The following is a 19,269-nucleotide window of genomic DNA, read 5'->3' as shown; positions in this document are numbered from 1 at the left end:
CTGTATGCAATGGAATATTAGTCAGATATTTAAGAAAGAATGAGATCTTGCCATTTACAATACAGAAGGACCTCGAGGACATTATGTTAAATGGAATAAGTCAGACAGAGAAGGACAAATACTGCATGGTCTCACTTGTATGTGGAATCTAAAAACAAAAGCTCCTTGATACAGTGAACGGATTGGTGGTTGCCAGTGGTGGGGGTTGGGGCGTGGGGGAAAGGGGTGAAGGGGGTCAAAAGGTAGAAATTTCCAGTTACAAAACAAATGTCATGGGTGTGTAATATGCACATGGTGACTACAGTTCATAATACTGTATTGCATATTTAAAAACTGCTAAGAGAATAGATCTTAAAAGTTCTCATGCCAAGAAAAAATAATTTTATAACTATATATAGTGATAGACATTAACTAGACTTATGGTTGTGATCATCTTGCAATATATAAAAATATCAAATCATTTTACTCTACACCTGAAACTAATATGCTACAGTTATACCTCAATAAACAAATATGAACATTTAGATAAATTCACTGAAATAAGTAGGTTTTTTTTCTGTGCAAAGCACTTGGGTTGATCACCATTTTAATATCTCCATCAAGTCTACAGACTAAGGGTACTTTCCTCTTCCCAGTAGGGACACGTATCTGATTTTAGAATGAGAAAATAGGATTCATTTTGCCACAGATATTCTTTAGGATATAAAGGGACATCTTTTTTTTTTTTAACTTTATGGTATTTCTGGATTTCTAACAGATTAGCTTCTACATTAAATTTAAATTTAAAATCAAAATACATCTTGGGGCATCAGGGTGGCTCAGCTGGTTAAGCATCTAACTCTTTTTTTTATTTTTTATTTTTTTAAAGATTTTATTTATTTATTTAACAGAGATAGAGACAGCCAGCGAGAGAGGAAACACAAGCAGGGGGAGTGGGAGAGGAAGAAGCAGGCTCATAGCAGAGGAGCCTGATGTGGGGCTCGAACCCAGAACGCTGGGATCACGCCCTGAGCCGAAGGCAGACGCTTAACCGCTGTGCCACCCAGGCGCCCCAGCATCTAACTCTTGATTTCAGCTCAGGTCATGATCTCAGGGTCTTGAGATCAAGCCCCGCATCAGGCTCTCTGAAATGTGGGGAATCTGCTTGGGATTCTCTCTCTCCCTCTCCCTCTCCCCTTCCTCCCTACTCTCTCTCTCTCAAATAAATAAATCTTTTTAAAAAACTAATAAAGAGGGGCATCTGGGTGGCTCAGTTGGTTAAGCCTCTGACTCTTCATTTCAGCTCAGGTCATGATCTCACAGCTCTGGGATTGAGCCCTGGGTCAGGCTCCGTGCTCAGTGGGGAGTCTGCTTGAGATTCTCTCTCCCTCTGCCCCTCCCCTTTGCTTGCTCTCTCTCTCCAAAATAAATAAATACATCTTTTAAAAATAATAATAGTAATAATAAATAAATAAAAATCAAAATAAATTCTAAGGACCTACTAGAACAAATTAAATCTTAAAAATGTATTACTAAAAGAAAAAACAAGGTAACATCCAGAGCTAACGCAGTAGTTTCATTTTCACTACCAAATATTTTCAGGCTATTTATTATTTGTAAGCATAAATTTGGGTAAAGTGTGCCAACTTTCTTTTGAATCATTCATAGTTTTTAAATTTAATTTCACTGAATTGATAACACTTTACATTTAAAGAGTACTAAAGCAACGCTCATGAAACACTTGATATGTGTATGCACACTCTTTTTATTATTTTTAATTTTTTTAATTTATTTTTTTTTAAAGAGTTTATTTATTTATTCAATAGTGTTAGAGACAGCCAGCAAGAGAGGGAATACAAACAGGGGGAGTGGGAGAGGAAGAAGCAGGCTCATAGCGGAGGAGCCTGATGTGGGGCTCGATCCCAGAACGCCGGGATCACGCCCTGAGCTGAAGGCAGACACTTAACCGCTGTGCCACCCAGGCACCCCTATTTTTAAATTTTTTTGAGTACAGGTTATAAGAATTAGATTTCAAAAACTCCAAATGTTGAGCTCATGGACATATTAGTTTGTACTTATTTTCATCCATTTTAGGGCACATCCTATGCAGAGCCCACAAATACGGCATAACACAGAGATACTAATCCTATGTCTGATTCGTAAACACAAAGAATTGTAAATTGTGGCATTTATGTACTATACTCTCTCAAAATTACAATGTGTTACTGGGGAATGCTCTACTGCTCGGTAATGAACCCGTATATAAATTGTTAAAGAAATTAAAGAATCCTTTTTGTAAAGTTTGAAAAAAAAAAAGGTCATTTGGCAAGACCAAGAGAGCTAAAATTACCACCTGTATCTGTTAACAATTACAAATTATAAAATTAATTATAAAACTACCCATCAGAGTTATAATAGCATGTCCCCTTCCCAAATTTTGGAATGACCTGTGTTTGCCTGGTATTTACAGATCTACTGGATAGTATGACATGTCTGAATATTTCATATTAGCTAAGGTAATCATCTAATTATGTTGTGAATGCCTGCATGTCACATTAATGGGTTTCCCCGCAAATACCCTTATTATTTCTGAACTACTTTTTCTATGCCTATATCTTAAAATAAAAATATTAATTTCTTCTTCCTGTATGTTTATGGCTCTAGACCCTGCAATGAGAGGACTTTATTTGGCCCTGTGCTTTCTTTTCCCTCTGACCCTTCACCCCCTCATACCCCATCACCCCCCTCCCCCTTCCTGTGGTCCAGCTCAAAGCATGACCTAGTCTCTCTGTGTTAGAGAAGGAGTCCATGTATGCGTCTCCCCTCTGTGTGAGCACCTGGACACTGCAAGGACTGGTTCATAACACGGATCTAGGCAGAGCCAGAATATGCTTCTGTGCAGAGGAGGAAAAGGATGAGCTAGTGTGAGGAAAAAACAGATAAGAGCAAAGGCATACATTCACTTCATGGTAATTTGTCTCAGGATAGATGGGAAGAACTTAACAGCAACAACGAAATAGTACAATCAAAATGGGGCTTAGGGAAAGGATTCACACGACAAAATCAATCAGGAAACGAAGGAAGCTTTTCAGCCTTCTTGTTCCGTGCTCAGATCAGTATAAGAGGTTCAGGAAAAGGGTATTAACACGTGGTCTCAAAAAGTCATTTGATTTTAATTGCAGTTTGAGACTGATGGGAATTATTACTTACTTGAAATGTGTGACAGAAATATATGGCCTTTCAGACCTCATAGAACTGGCTGCCGGGCCTGGATTTCAGGGCAATACAGCAGCTAGAAGATTGTGGAATCCCTAACATAGTTAAGCCATCTCATTTGTACTCTGTTTTGCAATTAAAAAGAACTTCTTTTAGCTAAAGGAAGAGAATCAAGGAACTCTTCCTGACAACTGGGCATATTTGCAGAAATACATAGCTCTACCAACTACTAAGAACAGTCAAGTCTACTCACAAAGTTTTTAGCCTCTTGGCAGTAATACAGAAGAATAAAATATTATGGCAACAGTAAACTTTACAGCTTCTAACTGGGTAACGTTTGCTCTGTTGGCTTTGTCTTATGTTTTAAATTTTCAAACATATTTTCCAGAGAAAAATGATTAAATATCTAAGTCCTTTGTCTCCCCCTCATGGCCATACTTGTTCTTGCTACCACACATTTCAAATGAAAATTTATAATGAAATAGTTTATAAAGTTTAAGACTTGACTTGAAATTTCCTCTTTCCTTCCTTCCAAGGAAGCTTGTGATGGCAGAAGTAGGGTGGGCAAGGGAACAACAGAAGGGGAAGATGGTGTGAGGTGGGGAGGAGAGAGAGACAGAGGAAGAGATGAGAGGGAGAGAGAGAGAACAGTCAGCAGATGGTGCAGTGGGCGGGCAGGGGCAAGAAGAAAGAGAGCCGGACAGAGTCAGGGAGCAGAGACATGGGGGCTGGGAGAAAGAAAGGTGAGGAAGACAAGGGATGGAGAGGAGAGAGACAGGAGTGAGGAAGATGACGAGAGATATAGACACAGAGTGGGAGAAAAAGGCAGAGGGACAAGGATGGCGAGAGAGGGCAGGAGGCCCCTGAGAAAGGGCAAGGTGGGGATGAAGGAGACACAGCGACACAGGAGGTAGAAAGAGGCTGGGGGGAGGTGTCAGGGAGAGAAAGAGAGAAATAAGGAAAAAGGAGACAGGAAGAGATGAGGAAAGAGAGAAGAGGAGAGGAAAAGAGGTCAAGAGAAAGAGAGAGAGGCAGGGGATGAGGACAGGGGGGATAATGAGGGCTTGGAGGGGGGTGAGGTAGAAAACCATGTGCGATAGATGCAGAGAAAGTGAGCAACCTGCAGGCTCCAGATGACAGCAAGTCAGAGACCGGGAACCAGACTGGAGCAGCCCAGAGAATGAGACACAGAGGACAGCAAATGGAGATACGAAATGAGGTAGAGGACAGAGATGGTTGTAGACAGAGCACAGAAAAGGAGGAAGTGAGACAGAGTGACAGAAACGGCCGCCATCCCGTACATACTTTGTGTTACGACAGCAAACTGATACGTAGTTTTCTTGCGATAGGGCAAGGAGGAAGGTTAGGCAAACGTTTGCACACATGCAAGGTGTCTATTCCGAAACCCCCTTGCAGAAGGGCCTGTATGTGGATGGAGAGATAATAGAAAAGGCTCTGTGCGTGGCACTGATCATCCACATGTCTAAACTTCATAATTATAGCAAAATATTTCAAAACCTTCTGCAATATTATGCCTTTTACAATGATGTGAAATTATAAAGACACAGAGAGAAAATAAGGAGCTCTACTAGAAAAACAAATTGACAGCAGCTTCACATGTGTGACCCGCCCTCACCCCAGCATTAGCGCCTGACAGGAACCAGGGGTTATGATGCCTCGCTGGTGGGGGACACTGCCTCAAACACTGATCTGAAAGAAGAGGATTAGGCTCATGTTTCAGGGGTGTGCTCCTTAACAGAAATTCCAGAGTTTGTCCTGAAATTCTGCTCTTTGAGCTGTAAAAACCATTGTCAGAGCAGCGAAACCAATGGGTATCACACCTACCGTTACACGGAGGCAGCTGACAGGCTCTGACGGCCTCGGGCTTCTCCCCTGCGCAGTGGTCTCCCGCCCGGCAGAGGACCTGCCTCACCTCTGTTCCCTCCCCGCAGGTTACCGAACACTAGAGAAACAAAGACTATGATTAGAGAGGTTTATTCCACCAAGACCACCTTTCTGTGCACACACATGTGTGCATGCGTGCGCACGCACACACACACATACACACATGCACACACACATGCTTGCACAGCTCTGGGGTTCCTTCTCTATTTTGTTTTGGAGACAGATAATCATAGGTTTATAGCCTCACTTCATGACTGACCAGCCTGGGCACATTGTTGCTTCTCTGAAAGCTGGGATGGTAACACTTGCCTCAGGATTGTTGTCGGACTAAACGAAGGCAAAGGAGACAACGTCTATAAAGCAATTGTGCCTGGCAGGCGGTAAGCATGCTATAGGAAAGAAGCCATTACTGTAACGTTAATACCTGCAAAGTTCCCCAAAACAGTAGTGGTGCCTCTTTTCAGGGAGAGATCCTGCTACCCAGCTTCCCATTCTTTGACCTTCCTTACTGATGGTAGAACTTACTGACAGGCTACCTTGGTTAATTCAACCTCTTTGGAACTACTATTATTTTATTCCCATAAGTTAATTTTGTTAATGAAGGGGCTAACCGCTCTAAAATTAAGTCCAGGATCATCTAAGCTATTGCTCCAGGTAGGAGTTTAGAGGAGGGACCTTTGTTCCAGGACTCTGAGGGGAAGGAGATGTGAGGTATCTTTCTGGTCCTGTGCAGGTGACCTTCACTCGCCTCCTCCTTCCTTCCTGGGCCTGCTCTCCACTTCCTTCTTCATTCTCTGTCTGCTTTGTGATGCCCTTTCCTCCTATAAACTTTTCACCTGTGATCACATGATTCCTCCTTTCGAATCTTTAGAAATACCAAAGGTGAGGCATTAATTCACGCCACACAATATTGAGTCAACAAACAAACATCAACTAGACAGGTCTTGGCTGTGCAGTGGGGAAGCAATGCAGAGTCTTTGAGAAATGTGTGGAGGGATGTATGAGTGGCTCAGTCAGTTAAGAATCTGCCTTGGGCCAGATTCTGGGGTCCTGGGATCAAGTCCCACCTTGGTCTCCTTGCTCAGCGGGGAGCCTGCTTCTCCCTCTACCTGCTGTTCCCTCTGCTTATGCTCCCTCTCTGACAAATAAACAAATAAAATCTTAAAAAAAGAAAAAGAAATGTGTGGACCAGGGGCCAGCATGGACTCCAAGACAAAAGTTACAGTATCCATCATGAATGGCATGCTAGAGGTGGGCCTCTGTTTTTGGAATGTAGAGGAAGAACTGTGGGAAAGACAGCCCTGGAAGGTGGTATTTTGGACCCTGGAGATGAGCGCTAGCAGATGAGGAGGAGGTGATGAGACAGGAGGAGGGGGAAGGGCCATCAGCTAAAAGATGGGAGACTCCAATGAGCATGGTCCTTTATGGAAAAGCAAGGAGTTTCTCAAGCTGGAATACAGAGTTGGAATAAAGAACACAGTAAGAAGAGTTCACATGGGACTTATCGTGGTGAACATTTTGCAATATATACAAATATTGAATCATTACATTGTACACCTGAAACCGATATATAATGTTATGTCAATTATACCTGAAGAAATAAAAAGGGGAGGAGAAGGAAAAGAAGAAGAGTTGCCAGGGTGCCAAATGGGGCAGGGCCCCGCATGCACTGCCAGGCGTTTGGAATTCATCCCGCAGGAACGGTGACGTCAACAAAGATATGAAACAGAAGCCTTCTACGTCACAAAACACCCAAACGTGGTTTGCCCCTACCAACTCACCCTAAATATGAGCACTGTTTTCAAATTATGTTTCCTGGCATCTCTAGGTGCTTGACGATTACACAATCTGTGGCCGTGTCTCAACTCACACAACGCCCACGTGATACGTGAGCCAAATTAAAATATGCCACACACGCGTCCGCGCGCACACACAAACGCGCACGCACGGGATTCGTGCGCCCACCTCATTCCAGGGCCCCGTTTTCCAGTGGGAGGGGCAGGGCACGCGGTTACAGGGCCGCCGGTTCTCGGGCCGCTCGGCCGGGCAGTACTTGCTGTGCACGGAGCGGTTGGTGCCGTCGTGGAGCGGCTGAAGGCAGCGCACGGTGCGGAGCTGGTAGCCCGAACTGCCGCAGGTTTTGGTGCAGTGCTCCCACTCCTCGGCCACCCAGCTGCAGCGCGGGGATGAGGGGGACAGGGTTAGAGGTGGCGGCGCGCACCTTCCTGCTCTGCGCCCTAGCCTTCCCTGCTCCCTGGGTGCCGGGCAGCCCGAGGGGCGCCCTCCGGCTCGGGAACTGGTTTCAGAAAGAGGGACTCATCCACCAAGTCCGAAGCCCGAGCATTTCTAACAGTAGTAGGCCCGACACTGCTATGTTGAATGCCTGGGTATTTTCTGCGTCCCTGTGACTTGGAAACCTCGTTTTCTAAAGCATGATCCATCGGCAGAGGGTCTCTGAAACTCATCTTAAGGTTGCCCAGGTTAGGTTGGGGCAGGATGGCAGTTTTCAGAAACACACCAACTCGCTCTCAGCCCCACTGCCTCATGGTGTTAAACATCTGAAAGGAAACTTAGAAAGGCAATCCATCTGATACTTGCTGAGACAAACTGCTTTGGCTGCTGCTGCTTTTCCAAGAAATCCTGAGTTTCCTCACGTTTTAAGATTCTGAGATGACCATTTCATTTCTACAGTTGCTGCTGAGAAGGCTGCCTGACCTATCTATCCTGTTTGGAAAATTCAGTTCTTCATATTGGCACTTATGAGGCCTGACAAAAAGGTAAAGGTAGTGTGTGTCCGGGGCTTGAATGCACCTGACAGAAAGATTTCTAAAAAGATATTTTCAAAAAAGATTTCCCATGGGACATTCCCCAATTCTGGTCAATGTCCATGCCCCCAGCACTCTCCACATCAGCTGTGGCTGCATTGTTAGGGACAGGTCTCCATGATGTGTGGCTATGTGTAGTCCCCAAGGGCCATCACCAGTGATTCTATCTGGGTCCTCGATCTGTCAGGATGTAATTCAGGCATACTTTTTATCCTTTCCAGTGTTACCTTCCCTCTGCATTTTTTTCCTTTTCATAAAAAATGGGGCACCAAAATATATCCATGCTAAAACCTTGGCAATCTTTGCTATCCCCAGTTTAGTATTGCTTTTCCTCATAGAATGTATTGTGGAAACCAAGCAATTGTAAAGCCCTCAATAGTAACTCTCATTTGAAGACAGGTATTCTATGAGAAGTATACACTTCATAGTCACAGATACTCCTGGTTAACTTTATTCCCTCCTGAAATTCCTAGAGTGACAACAAAGGAGAAAAAATAGCATAAATCTATAAAGGTTAAAAAAAAGAAAACTGGATAGAAGGGACCAAAAGATAATTTTGGAACCTAGAAAGCAGTGGGACATCTGGCTACAAGCTCAGCAGACCTAAGAGGGATGAAGTTTAACTTAGCCGTAGAAGCTGGTAAGCAGACTGACTTGGCAGCAGAACTTCAGGAACGTGCTGGATTGTGGCCATAGGGGAAAGTGTGCACGGTGAAACTGGGTGAAGGGAGGGATGAAAACAGGGGACTGAGGAAAAGTCTGTGCAGAAACAGTTCCACCTCCTGATCCTTACCCCCACTGGCTGATTGCCCCTGCTCTAACCAGCAGAAGAGCTGACATCTATCCTCTGTAGAAGATGAACCAGACCTTTAGTTTGTGGACAACAGACGTAGTCAAGAGACAAGAGAGAAAAAGACCAGGGTGAAGACGGGGGGGAGGGTTAGGTAAGAATCCACATATGGAATGGTGAGACGGCCCTAGCTGTCTATACGTATGCAATTTCCAGAACAGCTATTAAATAGACTTATGCTCCCTAGGCAGGAGATTGATTCTACTCTTTGGCATCTGATCATTTCATTAGAAAAGCCCTAAATACACATCGAGGGTCTTCAACAAAATAGCCCAGCCAGCTTGTCCTACAGTGAAACCCACCAGCAAGCAAGTCTTGACCATAAAGCAAGCTTCCAAGCAGCCTTTTTCACCCTGCCTTCTTATGTATGCATGAACAGCTAACAGCAGACACAGAAAAGCCTCTAACACAAATGATGGAGGAGGAAAAAAGAGAGGAAAAGAACTCAGAAGAAATAATGCATGAAAAAGAAAATAATCTTTAATATCATAAAAGAGATAAAAGAACATATTACATCCCCAAAATAAGCATCAAATGCCTTAAAAAAGGAATATGTGAGAAAAAGAACAGAGTGCTTGCATATTAAAGTGCTCTTGGATATTAACAGCACAACAGTAAAAATGAAAAATAAAGCAAGTAGAACAATAAACAATAGATAAGAAAAGAAAAGAAAATTAGATCTGTTTAAGAATCCTAACTACAAATATCTTAGAAAGAAAGAACATTGAAAAAATAGGGGAAAGTTTTCAAAGAAAAAAACACAGGAAAATGTCCCAGAGATTTTGTTTTAAAAAGTCTTTGAGTACGCAGTGCGATGGATGAGAAAAGTAGAGTATTGAGGCAGTCCCATTGCTGTGAAATTTCAGGATGTCAGGAACAAAAAGAAGATCCTTCAAACTCTGAATGACAAACAAAAATAGAAAGCACTGAGAACCAGAAAAGCAAATGGCTTTCCAACAGCAACATGGGAATCTAGAAAACGTTGGAACAATGGTTTCAAAATTCTGAAAGAAAACACATTGCAGTTTGGAATTGTCTGTGTTTCCCAATGATCAAAAGTGAGGGTAGAAGAAAGACTTCCTATATACCCTTATACTTTAACCTCTTAGCGACTTTTCTTATGAGAATTTTTTAGACAAAAATTTTCACTTTGTATATACATTTTTCATGAAGCTACTGGAAGACATGATCTACCAGAACAAATGAATACATGAAAAGATAAGAAGACGAGAAATGCAGGAAACAGGAGACTCGATGCAAAAGAGAGGCAGTAGGAATATCTAGGAAGAGGTAAAAAGACACCCCAGGATGAACAGAAGTCCAGGGCAGAACTCTCTGAGAGATACCTCCAAGAAGTTGCAAGTGACAGGATGCTTGAGTGTTTAGTATTTACAGGAGATTGACACTCACAGAAGACAGTATGGGGATGAATTAGTGAAAAGTAGTAGAAAACAAATCATAAAAGTAAAAACATTCATTAATTCTAGAAGAAAGAAAATTTCACAAGGAAAGAAAGACCAGCTAAGTGACTCACCTGTTAGGACAGACAGAAGTTGTTAAGATAATATAAACTCTGAAGATTAATATCAGTAAAAGGTTATAACAATATTGGAAATACTGGGGAAAAGAGAAGTCTGGGCTCTGGGTGTGTATTTGGGGAGGATTCTAGAAGAATGCTCAACCTTTCACTTTCCACATTGGAAAATCAATATACATAATACACGTAATATCCCAAACCTCCCCCACCTCAAAAAATCAAGCAGATGTAAAAACATTTTAGTTAGAGAGTTGGAAACCAGAAGTTATCAAAAGAAGCATCATAGCTGGAACGTGGTTGTTTTTGAGGACCAGGAGGACAATAAAGGGCAGGGGAACCACAGCTTTATGTAATTCCTGTGAAATGACTTGACTATTTAAACCAGGTACGTTTATTAGCTTGTACCTAAAAATAAAATTAAAACTAAAAAGAAATCCCTCTCATGTTGTGCTCAGGCTATGACAGTTAGAATAACTGCTTACAGTGGATGGGTACATTCTTGAATATTGCACATTCTTCTAATAGGTTTCGGCTTCTTGTTGACCTCGCAGAAGCTGCGGTGGACCATCTTATTATCACTTTTCCTACGGCATCCGTATTTAGTGTACTGGAAACCTAGGAAAGGAAACACATTTCTTTGGATTTACTCACTTATTCATTCTGTTACATGTTTGGTCATTCAGTCATCCAGCCAACAAATACTGACTGAGGACCCACGGGAGGCCAGGCACTGCTATAGATGCTGAAGGTCCAGAAGTCAATTAAATACACAAAATCCTTAACTTTTCAGGGCCTACATTTAATAAAGAGTACAAATGATTAAACAGCAGCTGTGCACGTGCTAATGAACTAGACCCCCAAACACACACAGTCTAGTATGAGGGGCAGATTTGACAACCGCTGTGACACCACCACCCAGTGACCCAGGCTTTTAGGGAGTTATGCACATAATTTACTGTAGAGGGCGCCAAAGGAACACAGAGGGGAGGGTCTCCGCTGGAGGGGAAGGTCTCGAGTGAGCTGGGGGAGGGGCACGGACTGCTCACAGGATCCGCGCTTCTGGATCAGAATCTTGAAGTTCAAACAGTGTCAGATAAAGGGAATGAAGCAGAAGAATACTCCAAGTGAAGGAAATGACATGTTACAAACGGAAGGTCTGTTCGAATGGTGGAAGTTTCCTGTGTGAGGGGGACAGGAGATAGGAAAAGATCTAATCCTAAAAGCCTTGGGTGCCAGACTAGTGTTTGGACTTTTTATCTTGGCGGTCACAGGGGTTTTTTGAAGGTCTCCCCACTCACCAACACTGACATCTGTAAATAATTAATTAAAAAAATTTTTTAAGGGGCGCCTGGGTGGCACAGCGGTTAAGCGTCTGCCTTCGGCTCAGGGCATGATCCTGGCGTTATGGGATCGAGCCCCACATCGGGCTCTTCCACTGTGAGCCTGCTTCTTCCTCTCCCACTCCTCCTGCTTGTGTTCCCTCTCTCGCTGGCTGTCTCTATCTCTGTCGAATAAATAAATAAAATCTTTAAAAAAAAAATTTTTTTTTTACATTTGTTACGCCTTGCATCTAGATTAACCTTGGGTTACATGTCACTGTATTTGAGGTGCACACGTGTATATTTTTACATGTGTAATAGTTAATTATAATACGCAATATATATAATATATGTAAAATTTTGCCAAACCCTTTGAGAGTACATTGCTGGCAACCTTCACTTGTAAATACTTCAGCATACTGCCCATAACAAGTACATCTCTTACATAATTCTTAAAACCAGAATATTTAACACAGATATAGTACTATTTTCTAATATACAGACCAAATTCAAAATCTGCCAGTTGCCCCTATCATGTTCTTCACAGCAATGTTTTTCCAATCAAGGATTATGCAGTGCATTTAGCTGTCATGGAATTAAGCAGGAAGAGTTTCTGGGCCTCTTTCTATCTTGGATGTTCTTCAGATGTACAGGCCATTTGTTGTGTAAAATGTCCTACAGTTTAGAGGTTTATTTAATTGCCTCCTAATGATTAGATTCAGGTTATCCACTTTTGGCAAGAATACTACATAAATAATGCTGTGTCTTCGGGACAACACATTAGGAGGCTACAGGATTTAAATAGAAATACTAGAACTCTACTCATTTGGTCAGTCATTCAGTCATTCATTCAAGAATACCCTGGAAATAAAGGAAGAGAAGAAAATCAAAGTAGTTGACTAGTTAAAAGACTTTTGCAATAATCTTCCCTTCCAAAATCATGAGGACACCTGGTAAGGAAGGAAGAGATGTGGTAGTTATTAAAAAGGTGTGTCTGACAAACCTTGTAACCAAGTAGATACTGAAGGAGCAGCAAAAGGGAAGATTCAAATTAAACATGCATTTTGTAATAGATTAAGTATCATTTTAAATAATTAATTAAAAACATTTTATGTGTCCTCCACCTCAAAAAAAAAAAAAAAAGCCTTTTAAAAAATACATCCTTGGGGTGCCTGGGTGGATCAGTTGGTTAAGTGTCTGCCTTTGGCTCAGGTCATCGTCCCGGGGTCCTGCGATCGAGCCCTGCATCGGACTCCCTGCTTTTCTCCCTCTCCCTCTGCCTGCCGCTCCACCTCTTTCTCTCTCTCCCTCTCTCGGTCAAATAAATAAATAAAATCTTAAAAATAAATAAATAAATAAAAATACATCCCTGAATTTAGAATTATAAAATAAATGGTTGACGCATGCATTCCTGACTCTGAATAATTTTTTTGTTCTTGGCTACTCAGCACCATGACTCAGCCCTTTGCCTTCTCCTGCCTGTTGGGGAAAACTCCCTCTAGGCCAGCTCAGTTCTGGAGCATTTGTTGTTCAGAAGCAGAGCGATGGATGAAGTGAGAAACTGAAAAACTCTGTGAACGGTGTAATGGATCTACATGAGAAAGGGCAGAGAGGGAGCACGATGGCGTTTAAGAGCATGTAGCCAGAAGCCGGACCACCGGGGTCTGTATCTTAGGGTCTGGGCAAATTACTTCTCTTCCCTGTCCTTCAGTTTCCCAATCAGTACAGTAGAGATAATCACAGTGCTGACCTCACAGAGCCATTGTGAGTATTCATGTACTCATACAGAGAACATTTAGAATGGGACCTGCTTACCTGCTACAACTAATAGCTCTTTTATTACTAACACTGATAGAAAAGAAATGCACAGGTATGGAAAGTAAAAGTGGAGAAGAAGAAAGGCCAGAACCACAGGACACTGCATCTGGGAAAAGTAAAGTCATTAAAGGTACCACCATATGAATATGAGACCAAAAGAACCTGAGGGAAAAGGGCAAGAGGATTTGAAGAAGCTTTACCGTTGTTATGAATGGACTCCCATCCTTTGTAGATTCAGAGGTTTCAGTAAAAATGCTTTGTACTTATGTTTTGGTTTTATGTTTGGGATTTCTCAGATTGTGGCCTCAATTAGAGGCAATCTTTAAGGTCAAAGCAGTCTAACTGGCTTTCTATGAATTACATTGAAGGAACTACATGCGTCCAATTGTTACCTCCACCACAGGGTTTGGAACACTGAGACCAGCTCTTCAAAGCCCACTCAAAAGTATCTAATTCTTCCTGGATGACATTGTTGCTGCTGATTGTAGGGGCAGAGTCTTCGTGAATGATGTACTTATACGTCAGGCTGGAGTGGGTGTCGTTCTCCTGAGGTATGATCTGAAGGATACATGAAACATGGAGGTCACCTGAAGGGGCTTCACATTTTCAGTAAAAATTATAAATATTTCAGAACAGTCGTCTTATTAAAACTGGAAAACTTTCAAGCCGTTTCTAAAAATATAATGTTTCTGTTTCTATCAACTGAAGTGTAAGTACGCCCTGTTTAAGAAAAAATAGCATAAACACATAAAACTTTGGCCATAAAAAATAGAAAAAATAGAGGTATAAGAGTTTATATAATAAAAATAATAACCTTCCAATGAGATTCACTGTGGATTTCTTTAAGTTATATGTCTCCTTACTGCTTTTGAAAATGATTCTTTAAAATAACTGTTTTATCATGATGACAAAGATAATAATGTTCCCTCCAAAAAATGTATACATTATGGAAAAAATACAAAGAAAATAAAAATTATCTATGATTCTACTAAACCAGAGAAAACCAAAGTCACTTCTGTTGTTTTGTGATGTACCCTCGAGATATTTGCATCTTGTTTGGTGTGTGTGTGTGTGTGTGTGTGTGTGTGTACAGATACACACTTTCTGGCTTTGCTTAGTTCACTTAATGTGTCGGGTACTATTTCCCAAGGTAGTAAACAGTCTCTGAAAGCACACTTTTCAATGTCAGCGCAGTGTTTAATCCTAAAGGTAGGATGCATTATTTAGCCACTCACTTGTTAATAAATACTAGTATGGATTAGAATTTGTCCCCCACTTTGTGGCGATTTCTGATTTTCCTTAGTGAGCTAAACGGTACAAGTTCTTAGAACAGACTGATGAATGGCCCTTCAGAATAGTCAGAACAATTATTACTCTCATGATGAGAGTATATGGAAGTACCCCATTTGGCACTACATATTATATAATTTTCATCTTCGTTAACTGAATGGGCAAATGATTGTTATTTTAATTGTTATCTATTTGATAATAGCAAAGTTTAATTTTCTTGGTTTATTAGTCACTTGCATTCTGGTTGCTATTCACTGCAGGTTTGTGTCACGGCTTCTTTTTTATTGGTATACAGACCTTTTTCTAAATAATTTATGCAATAAGGACATTAATCCTCCTTTTATAATACGCATTGCAAATACAGTCTCAGTTTTTTTATTTGCCCTTTAAATATTGTTTAGGGCAATAAACTTTTTTAAAAAGTGAGTTTTTATCGACTTTCATTCACTAGTATTTTAAACTAAAGTTTTAGAAATAGCTTTTGTTTGAGAAATTGGGTAATATTAAACCCACTAGGATGAAGGATTTGGTTATCTGGATTCTTTTCTCTGTTTTTCCCCCTTAGTGTTTGTTTTTAAAACATTACAAATCAAGCACTGACCCTTACACTCTAGCCAGAAGCTTACAGCTTCCAGCCCCAGGAAGCTAGCTGCCATGCTCCGAGGCTCCCAGCCTAGGGTTCCAGCTCTTTAGAGAGGAAAAGAAAGATCATGGTGATACAGCACTGCTTGTCCACAAACCCACTGTCCTAGCTACAAATCTGCCCCTTGTATCTCTAGCTCACGTTGTTCCCTGTGCTCGCCCCTGCTATCGGGGGACAAAGCCCTGATGTAGGCTAGCATGGCGGCTAATGGCAGGGCTGAGGCCAGACACCTGTGCCACTGGAAAAGAATGCAGTGCAATTATATGAGTGAGATGGAGCTTCTGATCTCCAGCCATTCAAACTTCATTAAATTTTGATTAGTGTATATTTTTGCTATAAAGTTATATAACCTATGAAACAGAATGACAGAAATATGAACAATTAATTTTTGACAGAGATAAAAAGATACCTTAATGGAAAAAAGGCCATTTTTTCAACAAATGGTACCAGAACAAGTCATTGTGGTGGCTTTAAAAATGTGTCCGCAAACCTTTGACATTTTCCCTCTCAAAGAGTAGGGCTTAATTCCTCTCCCCTTCAGTGGGCTGGGCTCAGTGACTGGCTTCCAGCAAACAGACAACAGCAGCATTGATGGGATGTTACCCCCAAGATTTGGTTAAAAAGACGGTCTCTGTCTTGGCCACACTCTGTCACTTGGATCACTCATTCCAGTGGAAGTCAGCTCTCATGTGATAAGGACACATATGGAGTCTAAGGAGAGGCTCACATAGTGAAGAATGCAGGCCCAACAGCCACCCCCTGGGAAAGCTTAGAAGCAATCTTCTGAGGCCTTCCAACAGCCCTGTGATTGAGCAGGGTAGCAGATGTCCCCACTGCAGCCTTGGGGTGACCAGCCACAGCTAACGGCAACCTCATAAGATGTCATGAGCCACAACAAGCCATTTCAGCATCTCCTAGTGGCCTGACCCACAGAGGCTATGAGATAATAAATGCTGCTTTGTGTTTAGCTAAGATGTTCAGGGTAATTTGTCCTGCAGCAATAGATAATAGAGACACCCATATGCAAAAATAAGAGGCTAACACATCATACAAAATTTACATAAAAATCAACTCAAAATGTAAAATATTAAGCTATAAAACTTTCAGCAAAAAAATAAGAAAATTCTTTAACACTGGATTAGGCAGAACTATGTACACACACACACACACACACACACACACACACACATATATCACACCAGAATCTTGATCCATGAAAGAAAAAAATTGATAAATTAGACTTCAGGATAGTTAAAATATTTTGTTCTGTGACACTATTAAGAGAAGAAAAAGAAACTATAGACTAGAAGAAAATATTTGACAAATCATGTATTTCATAAAGGACATATCAAGTATATAGAAAGAACTCTTAAAATTCAACAAAAGAGATAAAACAACTCACTTTAACAATGGGCAAATGATTTGGACAGACACCTAGTCAAATAATTTTCAAAGAAAGAAAAAACATCCTTGGAATTGAGTGGGGATATTTGGTTTTAAATTAGGATAATATTTTTTATAGAGAATTCAATAAATAGCATACAGAATCCAACAATATTTTTCAAAACAGGTAGATGTCTTCTGCTTTCATCCATGAGGGGGTAATAGAGTTGCCTTGCTGATACTAAAAACAATAAAACTGGACAGAACGTACACGGGAACTTTCTGGGGGGAGGGCAATGAATAACACAGCGAAGGACAGTGATGCCTGTGGGAAGACAAACAGGCCAGGTCCTGGCTTCCTGACAGGGTCAGGTTCTGGGCCCTGCACAGCGAACAGGAGCCCAAGCCAAGACAGCAGTCTCAGGGAGCTGAGGAGATGGAGAGTGGGGTTTGGAACTTGCAGGCAGGGTCCTAAAGAAGAAGGGGCTGCACAGAGGGGTGGCCCAGAAGCCGCACACATCCTACAGTGAAGGCTGGTCTGTGCACGCCCAGGCCAAGACACCACACTGTCTACCAGCGAGTGGCTGCTGTGGGGCTGGGAGCAGGACAGAGACACCCAAGGTTGGGTGGTGCTAGGGACACAGGAGTTCTTATCTAGTCAGATGAAGAGGCCTTGCTAACACTTCAGGTATTCAGCTACAGCGTCAAAAAGGCCATGCCATAAGAATAAGGACAAAATTGAAATAGATCAGCCCTGACAAAGAATAAATCAGGCTTCACAGATCAGGAGGAAATGACAGCCAGAACAAAACCCCATAGACTGTATAGAAGGCAACGTAAACCAAATGCCGTACAATTTATCAACTATAAAGTCCGGTATACACTTAAAAAAATAGCCCATAGAAGCAGACAACATGAAGACACAGGACTTAGAGGAAACATTAGACATAATGAGTGAAATATATGGAAATCTCAGCAAAGGAATGGAAACAATATTTTTTTATTTAAAAAAAAAAGGACAAAACGGAAATTCTAGAAAAGAAAAGAACACCATCTGACACGAAAATTTTACTGGACGGGCTCAACAACAGATTGGAGACCACATAAGACACAGTCAGTGAACTTGAACGTGGCTCAATAGCAATTATCCAATCTGAAGAACAGAGAAAAAGTGATTACAGAAGGATGGACAAAGCCCAGGAGGCATAAGGAACAATTTCAACTGGGTTAGCATACGTGTAAATGAGTCCTAGGAGTGAGAGACGGGGGGGNNAAGGGCACACTTGGCACACAATGGAAAATCAACCCAAATTTGGTTAAAAAAAAAAACCCCATCAACTTAGATACCACAATGCTTGGTGAACCCCAAGCCAGACAGAGACAAAGAACATCACAAACTAAGCATATCACAAACGGCTAAACAAACAATGAAACAAAACAAAAAGATAAAGAGAAAATCTTTAAAAAGCATCCAGGGAAACAGATACCTCACATACAGAGCAGCAATAGGAACGAGGCTGACTTCTCATCATAAAGGATGTGTTGTAGAAGATAAACGTTACGAGTCCAAAGATAGCACCTGTATGTTGGCCCCTACTTGGTTTCTTCACCAAGTAGGTGAAGTGGGCTGAGACACTTTAGCTCAGAAGCCCGCTAGCACCAAACTCAAATTTTTACATGCTCAATTCTTTTCAATGTAGCCCAAACAGGCATATTTTTAGCCAGTTAGAACCTGCTTGCGTCGTATACCCCTATGAAACTGCACTTGACATTTGCTAACCGTAAAGGAGACTGTGGCTCTAAGGATCCCAAGCTGCTGCTGCTCCTGGAGCTCTCAGAGCAGAGACTCCCCACTGTGCTGCCAACTGACATCACCTAACCGAAACACCCCCTCTCCAATCCCTTCTCTCCCAGGAGCTCCCTCCTGAACAGTGGCCCCTGACCTGCAAATCCAGCAAGGTATCAACAAAGCCAGTGCGCGCTACTGCCACCTTGTGGTCACATCTACTTCCCTAATCAGCTCTCCAATTCCTTCAACTCCCCTATGACAGCATAAAAACATCTTTCAAGTGCTAACACACACACACACACACACACACACACACACGCAGCACTAGCTATCCAAATGTTTATATCTGCTGAAGATATCTTCTAAGAATGAGGGTGAAACACAGATATTTTCAGATAATTGGAAGTTGAGAGAATTCTTTGCTAGCATGCATACCCACACCACAAGAAACCCTAAAGGGATGTTCTTTATATCGAAGGTAAATGATACTAGATGGAAAGTCAGATTTACAGGGAAGAATGAAGAGCACCAGAAATGGTAAATATGTGGGTAAATATAAAAATCACTCTCACCTTTTGTCTTTAAGATAACAGATTACTAAAAGGCAGGAATCATAATACTGTTACTGGGTTTACAATGTACATAAAATATATGACAAAGTTGCACAAAGAGTAGAGAGGGGCAGATAAATGGAATTATAAAATACAAGCAACTA

At 41.6% G+C, this 19,269-nt stretch overlaps 1 protein-coding gene across 1 annotated transcript in view; it reads right to left on the bottom strand.

Moving 5' to 3' along the window:
• ADAMTS3 (ADAM metallopeptidase with thrombospondin type 1 motif 3) overlaps positions 1–19,269 on the bottom strand; it is a 248,822-nt gene that overhangs the window by 3,148 nt on the left and 226,405 nt on the right. Inside the window, exons 18-21 of the mRNA XM_008693199.2 lie at positions 13,842–14,007; positions 10,795–10,927; positions 7,066–7,273; positions 5,041–5,158 (exon numbers count right to left, since the gene is read on the bottom strand). Of these exons, the coding sequence (XP_008691421.1) occupies positions 5,041–5,158; positions 7,066–7,273; positions 10,795–10,927; positions 13,842–14,007 (625 nt within the window). The remainder of the gene's footprint in view (positions 1–5,040; positions 5,159–7,065; positions 7,274–10,794; positions 10,928–13,841; positions 14,008–19,269) is intronic.

This window comes from Ursus maritimus, unplaced genomic scaffold (genome assembly GCF_017311325.1).
Source record: "Ursus maritimus isolate PB19 unplaced genomic scaffold, ASM1731132v1 scaffold_8, whole genome shotgun sequence".
In the NCBI taxonomy this organism is placed as follows: Eukaryota; Metazoa; Chordata; class Mammalia; order Carnivora; family Ursidae; genus Ursus; species Ursus maritimus.
This window is presented reverse-complemented; position numbering and strand designations above follow the sequence as displayed.